Source organism: Schistocerca nitens, chromosome 5, assembly GCF_023898315.1.
Source record: "Schistocerca nitens isolate TAMUIC-IGC-003100 chromosome 5, iqSchNite1.1, whole genome shotgun sequence".
NCBI classification, from domain to species: domain Eukaryota; kingdom Metazoa; phylum Arthropoda; class Insecta; order Orthoptera; family Acrididae; genus Schistocerca; species Schistocerca nitens.
In genome coordinates, this window is record NC_064618.1 from 554225506 (window position 1) to 554234427 (window position 8922).

Sequence of the window (8922 nt, forward strand, 5' to 3'; positions counted from 1 at the left end):
TCAGTTAAAGAGGGCCTGGAGTTGGGCAGTCACATGTGTATGATGTGTGCTTTCTTGTGTGTATGAATGGCTTGTGTGTGTCTTTTACTGACAAAGGCTGTGGCCCTCAAGCTTTATGTACGTGTCCTTTAATTGCCCTTGTCTGCAATTTAAAACGTCTTCTTTACGGTAAGTGGCAACCCGTCTTTCCCTGCATTTCCATTTAACTGCAATTTTTTTTAAGAGCAAATTCCACGGCACTGGTATCCAACAGTGTGAACTTCAGCAGGACACTAAATTTTTATTCCTACTGTTGGTTTTTTTATTTTAGTATTTAGCAACACTCCTAAGAAAATGAATCCAATCTTCAAACATTTAACAAAATTTTAAGTGAAGAACCAATTACAAACAGGTAGTTCTGTCACTGAACAACATCATCACAAGTTGTAGGCAACAACTATCGAGTAGCAGGTTGTAATGAACAACACATGATTCAGTTCACCTTTCAGCAAGTAACCAAGTGTGTGTGTTATGAGATACAAGCAGGAGTCGAATTTAACCCTCAACTACTACGGACTGCCTCTCTATGATTTTTTTTTTTTTTTTTTTTTTTGCCTTATGACATTTCACACACCCTGGGGATGCAAAATGGGCTCTTCTGTGTACTTTCCTATTACATGGCAAGCTACAAGCGTCAGAACTCTTGCATTGTTGCTGCTCTGTTTCTTATTTTTAGGCCTTGAAAGGTCTCTCAGATGTATCATAGTGTTTGTGTAGTAGTTCTGTTGCATGCTACTGTTTCTCTGTAGCGGGGAAAGCTGGATCTTCTATGCAACGTGTTTTTTGTACGACAGAGGTGTATGTTCAAGAACATCTCAGTGAATCCTTTGGTGAAGACTTTGACGACAGTGATAATGACCCTAAATTTGAGATATTTAGTGATAATGACACTAATTCAGAGCAGGACACTGAAACTGGGGAAGATGTGACAGCACATGATGATGGCGTCATTCCACGTCATATCATGCAGGTCATGCCACCCATCATTTCAGATTGTCATGAAACTTTGCACATTTGGTTATACTTATAACATAAGAACTTTTGCAAAAAACTTTTTTTATAGTTAATTTTATGTGTAGTGATATTCTGATAACTGGACTCTGCAAGAATGTCAATGCAAAATGGTACTTATCTACATAAATGCCCTTAACTCAGGCGTTCATGAAGCTTTTGATTTGAATTTTTTTTCATAAGTTAAGAGAAGCACATACTTAATAGGCATGTAATTATTTACGCAGTAAAGTTACAAAGAACAATACAAAAAATTAATGTGTGTCACTTTCCAATTTCCCGAAAAAGTACATGCACACTGAAGGATGCTTATATCACATTTCTCCAGTGTGGTGGGAACTTATAATTGGTCTTACATAAGACCCAAGACAGTACACATTGTAATAAAATTATTAATAGGTTGTCTATGAATGGACACACAAATAAATTTGAACTCACAATACTTTGTGTTGTAAAGAAAATAATAATAATAATAATAATAATAAATATCATCCGTACCTGACACCCACTGCTTTAGATTTTCACGAAGCTTTTCTACTTGTTACTATCTGCATTGCAATAGTCAGCACAATATTTCTGCTCGAACGACATGTAGTTTTAGGGGAAAAAATGGAATTTTTTTACAAATGTAAATGCCGCAACTGAAATTTGTCATTTGGATTGCATTACTTCAGACAAAAATAATAAAAATTATTATTATTATAATAGAAAGTATTTTATTTTCAACACATTACTGTCATATTTCCTCAAATGTCACAGAAGGGATGTATCTTTATTGGGAAAAAATATAATAACTATTCTTATGAGAATACAAAAATCAACTTAAGCTGTTGTGGTGCAAACAATGATTTTTAAATATGTAGAACACTTGCTGACAGCTGATACACGATTTATTTTTATCAAAACTATGATATTATTAGAAAAAAATGGTGCACCCTGAGTTTTGATAGATATTGGATGTTCATTGAACATATGTCACATCATTTTTCAGAAGATCATTCAAATCAGATTATGTAAACTGACAACCTATGGTAAGACTGCCTCGTGAAAGTACAAAGCTAAAAGTTACAACTGCAATTGAAACATTTTCACTACACAGGTTAACTTTATTTAGAGTGTCAAATTAGCATCTTTAAACAACAATTATCCTAATAACACTAATGTTAATTTAAAATGTACATTTTCAGCAGTGAGGATTCCTGAAACTATTAATGAAACTTGTTAACATCTCTGTTTTTAGTCCACTGTGACAAATTATATTGTGTTAACTTCATATCTTTTTCATTGAAGCAACACATTCTGCCTAATGATGTTGATTTAGGTACGCCAACAGCACATAAAGTGTTTTCCAAAGGCACAAAACTAGACTCTACCTTCTCAGGCCAAAAGAATGACACTGCTGGTCCAGGTGGGTGCAAAAAAAGTAGTTCAATGTCTCCATCGCAGACATTTATGACAAAGGCAAAGTACCATCTGTCATCATATACAGCTGCTACAAAATAATATTTTTGAAGACGAGTGCATGTCCATTGTAGGGCATTTGCACTGAATGAAGGGGGCAAAAAAAAAAAAAAAATCAAGGAAGGCGAAGTTACTCTTCTGATCTCTAAAGAATCACATGAAAGTGGGTTGTACTGGTGAAAATTCCTGGTACCAGGTATTGTACAGGTTGTCGAAAATCTCTTCGAGGTTCTTGCATAGGAAATCTACATTGATTTTCTCAAAATAAGTAAATAAATTGTCAAATTTGCAGAAATCAAGCACCAGATGCAGTTGTTATTTGTCCATCACCAGCTAGTTGAAGACTGGCTCTTCTCAATATACATTTTATAGTTCCTCCCAAACCATCATACACAAAATTACTGTGGCTAGTAGCAAAAAAGGAATGCTCATTTTTAAAGCTTTTTCTATTCTTACATTGAGCAGCACATCTATCAGTGATATAATGCACTTTCTTTACTTGTGGGCAACGCTTTGCAAGCCGCTTAACCATTTCTTTCTGAACAGCATTTACAAATCCTATATAATGTTCCATATCATCAATTATAAAGCAGTGGTTCACTATTGCCAATTTACTTTCTTCATTTACCACGTAAACACACACGGAATGGATTGCACAGCTGCTTCTTGTCCAGTGGTAACTAAATTTCATTCTGAATTACTGAACTGTAGTTTTCAGCAAAGTCCATTAACAGAATTACCGTACTTTTTCCGGGGTTAGATTTTCTTTCAATTTTTTTCAATGATTTTGACTGACAGATACAAATGAGTGTGGTTCAAGTGCCTGTAATTTTTTTACCAATAAGTATACATACTCACCAACAGTTGCACACTGCTTCACCTATTCTGTCCAATGCTCTATGTCTATCCACTGGCTGAACTAAATATCACCACCATCTTTGTAAGCTAATTTTGTTTTAATAGTTCTGACACTGAATGAGTGCTGGCAGCAGCAGCTAAAGTACACCATAATTTAGAAAGACTAATGTTAATGTTTGGATTCTCCCATTTAGAACAAGAGTTCAGTTCTCTTAAGGTGCAAAGGAAGTGTTGTTTTTGCATATATACATTCTTCTGAAAGCCAACTGTCTTTTCCTCCTGGTAACATTAAAGTATATTCATCATTTTGGTAACAATCAGTGACAATCTGTTCCACTTCATCAGCAATAACTTTTCCCCCTTTTTGTTTAGGAATTGATAGGATACCTATTTCTGTTTTGTTTCCTTACTTGTCAAACCACATACTCACTAACACTGAATTCTGACATGGTTTTCTTTTGACCAAGAGGGTGGGGTTGAAGTTTAAATTTGAATTTTTTTAGGTACTCTTACATTAGCCATTTTTTCTTTCATTAACAATATCATGGCGTCAAAATCTTTGGTTTCTTAGCAATTTTATGGTCAAATATTTCTTCTCTACAGTCAGAATCTTCAATACTGCAAACTAATGCCCAGTACACTTTTTTTCCAAAACATGCTTCACTTTTTCTACTCTCTTTTTGTCACATGAAGCCTTCTTGTGATTTGTAACGGAGTAAAGTTTTAAGGGAGATCACCCTAAATCATGTAAAGATTTATTTGCATCCTCAGCACTTTGACTTTTTAGTACTTATTCGTGAAATGTCATCTCTGGGTCATCTGCATCACTCATTTCTATCACTGATGTCAGTTTTCTGTTCACAAATCTTACCATATGTGCACACTTTTTGGCCTGGTTTTACACAACAAAGACAAGCAAACTGACCTCGAAGATATTTTAACTGTTTTTCTTGAAAGGATCACAAGAAATTCTTTGACAACTTTCAAAAACTTAAGTAATAGTACATACGATATCCACATACAGCACCACTTTCTTGATCTCATGGAACGCTTACAATGGATCGCAGAAATATCAAATCTCATTGGTCTTAACTCAGCTCTGCTATTTTTTGTAGAGTTTATACAAAGGTATAGGTAGTCAAATGATATGGTGTTTATAGTCCTTTCCAACAGTGCATGAATTCACATTTTCCACTGCAATTATCTGAGCACTAATTCACTAAAATCATACCTTATACAATTGGAATGATTGGTGCCGCACCACAAACAGTTATAATCTATCTCACAAAAAGGCAACGAGGAACCGAGACCAAATAGACTAATTGTTGCATGTAAGTTATTCTCAACAATGAATTTCAGCAATTGTTGCATTGTTTTCAGGCCTATAAAGGTTTCAAACAAGCTACTGCTGCCTAAGAACTTTTTTTTATCACTATGAGCAGTTGATTGGGTCAACACATAAATCACATATATTTTAGTCTTTAAACTATTACTGAATTAGTCAAGTGAAAGGAAATAAATTTCCACTAAAGTTTACTTGTCTGCCTAGAATGAGTTATTCTTAAATATATGCTAATGTGATACCCCTGCATCTGAGGCAGTGTGAAAGTGAATAGATGAACTTCCTTACAATGACCCTTTTCCATTACAGCAAAAAATATTTTGATTTAATCTGTGTATGTCCATTAGTAGAAAACCTATTAAAATTTTTATTTTATTAGAAAGCTTATAATCTAGGGATTATTTGAGACCAAAATCAGGTTCCCTGCAGGTTGGAGAAATATGATATAAGCATTTTCCCACATTCTCACAATTTTTGTACCTTTACTGCTTCAATAACTGGATACCTGTTAATTATATGCCTTACTTCTGAACAAAAAATCCAAATTAAAAGCTTCATAAACACCTGAGTTATGGGCATTTATGTAGATAAGTACCATTTTGCATTGACATTCTTTCAAAGCCCTGTTACTACATTCAAAATTCGATAAAAAATAAAGTTACAGTTTGAGACCAAAAAAATTTTGCAGGAGTTTGTGTTGTAGGTATGTGAGCAAAGTTTTGTGAATATCTGAGGTAGAGGGTTACAAATCCTTGAATTACTGTGTGTTTTGACATGGAATGACCAGATGGAGAATTTACTTCTTCAGTAAGAACAGATGTTTTCACTGGGAGGAACAGCAGACACCACCTAACGTAAGAACAAGGCACCACAATATTGTCTTGCAGCTTCCTGGGCTGCGACAGTAGGCAAAAAGTCTTTGAGAAAAGCCTTTGGTTTTGCATGTATGGAAACTGTTCTTCACCAAAGATATTCTAGACGAAATCATTTTATGGACAAATCTGAAAATATCTGAACTTAGAGGACAATATACAAATGATTGATTGTTCCATATCTACAAGGAGCTGATGCTATTGAATTGAACATGCTAATTGGCCTATTAGAGTATTCAGCCATTTTCAGATTAGGGAACAAATCGGTTAACAGCTTGGTTGAAACCGATGGAACAGGCAGAGATGTTTTCATGCAGTGTTAGTAAATACAATTACGATCAGAATGAGAGAAAGAAGGTAGACAAGTCTGCAGCAATTTCACAAATATTTTTGTGTTTCAGGTGTTCAGAAAGTATACGCCAAACAAACGGGCAAAATTCGGCTTGAAGATTCAGTGCTTGACTGATGATCATACAATTTACTTGTATAATGTGCACATTTATTCCTGAAAAGACAGTAATGGTCACATCCTTTGTATAAGAAAGGTCACAGCATTCCCACACAGGTTGTTCTTCGACTGGTGAAACCTACTGAACACACATGGAGAAATATTACAGGTGACAACTGGTATTCGTCAGTAGAACTAGCCAATGAATCACGGAAAATAGGCCTTACATTAATCAGTACACTGAAAATAAAAAAAAAAAAAGAGATACCTCAGCAGGTTCTACCTAATAAGAAACAAGATGTGAAGACAACTGTTTATGGTTTTACAAGAGACATGACTGATTTACTTCATACCCAAGAAGTCCAGAGCTGCAATACTGTTTTCTTCTGTGCACCATGCAACAAACAATGATCCTGAATCAGAAAAACCTGAGCTCATACTGTTTTATAACACAATAAAATTTGGAAATACGGAAGCGTCCGATCCCACCCGTCTGCTTTGACCCATGACATCACAAATATGGCGGAAACAAAAACAAACACACACACTTTCCACAAGAAGGCTAATGACACTAACGGGACAAGTGCGGGAAATGGGGTGTTTTGGGTGGGGGGCAAACTAAATATAAACAAATTTAGACGCCTTGCGTAGCTACAACGTGTAAGTGAAAACAGCCATGCATGAATTCCCACCCACCTCCCCAGGGGACATAACCCCTGCAACCCATAGAAGATAAAGATGCTTCAGTATCTGATTAGTGTTTTTTGTCTTTTTTTAAAAAAATCTCACGGGATAGAACGAACAGATCAGAAAAGTAAATAAAATAAGATAAAACAGAACTGGAGACAGCCACACTCAAACCAAACTCCGCGCTGTCATGACGTCACACACGACAACACCCTTACGTCACGGGTCAAAGCCGACGCGTGGGATCGGACGCTTCTGTCGATCCCAAAATTTGGTGTGGACTGTCTCCACCAGAGGTGTGCACCTTATTCATCAAGTCAACCCCCAAGAAGATGGGCTTTGATCATTTTTTTCACATTAGTGGATGCTGCTTGTAGTGTGAATTCTTATGTGATACATGAAGATTATCCAAAGCCAGAAGTAATGACAAGACTGATCGCCAGGAAGACTCAAGCAAGAGATCTTTCTGAGTCTCATATGAAACAGACTTTTTATTGAACACTTGCCACGAGAGGTGAGTGACAATATTAAAAGTATAATTTGTATACAAAATGTGCTTCAGACATCGAAAAAACAGACTCAGGAACTCATTATACTTGGTAAGTAGCTCTTACGCTTTCTCTTGAAAGTAAAATATGGCAAAGTTTCTCTCTTTATTGAATTATGGAGTGCAATAGTCGCTCTATATTGAAATGACAAGCACTAAACTCGAAACTTACTTTGATTACAATTCCTCATAAACGAATCGTGTTTTTCCAACAATTTATATTGCAATTCTGTAATCTCTCTCTGATGATAATCTGGGTGAGTAGAGAGCTAACTATATAGGCTTACTGTTATTTTTGTAACACACAAATTAAGAATATACTGCAATTTTTGTTGTGTTTTATGCATATAAATGTTTTAAATCCTGCCTTGTTTAAAAACATATAAATTTCCACACAATCTACTTCTAATAAGTGTAATGACGACGGGATGTCATGAAAAATATATTCAACGGTTTCGTACATAGTACATAAAAAATAAGAAGTTGGTCTGAGAGGCCCTCCATAGTACCTATATTCCTACAACGTCCGTAGTAGTTAACTGTTAAAGATAACATAATGTATATAACTTTAATTGGTGTTCGGCTTATAAGAGTACTTACGCTGTCGGCTGCATGCCACAGCGTATTCCAGTCCAACTTCGGTATGAGCCGGGTCACAAATTCTGAATTAAATTCAGATTCTAGAATTTTAATGTCCTTAGCCTTGAACGAAGAAAAATTTGTTGTGAGCTGATCAAATATCCACACAATGAAGTCTTCAAAAGCTGTCATTTAAATTACGATAGATTAACTTACCACTATACCGAGAGGATAACCTACAGTTACGCCTTTCATACACCGCGATGTCAACAAGTTATGAGTTAATAGCTTCATTTTCAGAGCCTGCAAGGCTGTTTATAACAGTTTCACAAACAAATAAAAAGCAGCTCTCAAGTCGAGAGACAATACAACACCCCACGTGCAGAATTCTCTCAGCCTGTCAAGTGTCAATGGATATTGGATACAAAATACAAATGTTGTCCCTCCGGTTTTTCTTATGGTAAAGTCTTTGAAATATTATCGATCTTCGTGTGAAAGATAGTCATCCGCCGCCAACGGCAATGACAGTAGTATCTTTGCATCAGGCGTCTAAAGCTAGCGAAATGAGGGATGCTCAACTACCGGACTTACCGATAGATGGCTCTACCAGCTGATTACTGTCGTCTGTATTGACCGCCATATTCGAATTTGGCAAGAAGTTTCTCTCGGTCTGTACGGTGTATAAGGAATTAAGTATTATCGAAATGGTGATTTCTTGTTCCGCTTTCAATTGTACGAAGCGATGGAGTAAGGAAAGTGACTTACCATTTCACAGGTAATAGGACTACCGATACAATACGATAAAAAAAAGACTTAGTGCGTTTGCTAATGCGATGTTTTTGAACAGGTTTCTCCTAAAGCACCCAGAGCTGCTAAAGAAGTGTATTACTTCCGTGAAGCGGAAAGGTTTTAATCCTACGTCTTGCAGTTCTCTTTGCGGAAACCATTTGCGACAAGATGATTACGCAGTGAGCCCTAGAACATGGAAGAAACGTCTCAAACCCGAAGCAGTGCCATCAGTTTTTGACTTTCCGACTCATTTGATGCCACCAAATAAACAGCGACGATGACATGTTGT

General features: G+C 36.1%; 1 protein-coding gene across 1 annotated transcript in view; it reads right to left on the reverse strand.

The window, feature by feature from the left end:
* LOC126260009 (multifunctional methyltransferase subunit TRM112-like protein) overlaps positions 1-8331 on the reverse strand; it is a 40457-nt gene extending 32126 nt beyond the window's left edge. Inside the window, exons 1-2 of the mRNA XM_049957169.1 lie at positions 8061-8331; positions 7866-7967 (exon numbers count right to left, since the gene is read on the reverse strand). Coding sequence (XP_049813126.1) covers positions 7866-7967; positions 8061-8138 — 180 coding nt within the window. The 5' untranslated portion in view covers positions 8139-8331. The remainder of the gene's footprint in view (positions 1-7865; positions 7968-8060) is intronic.
* Between the last annotated feature and the right edge of the window lie 591 nt (positions 8332-8922).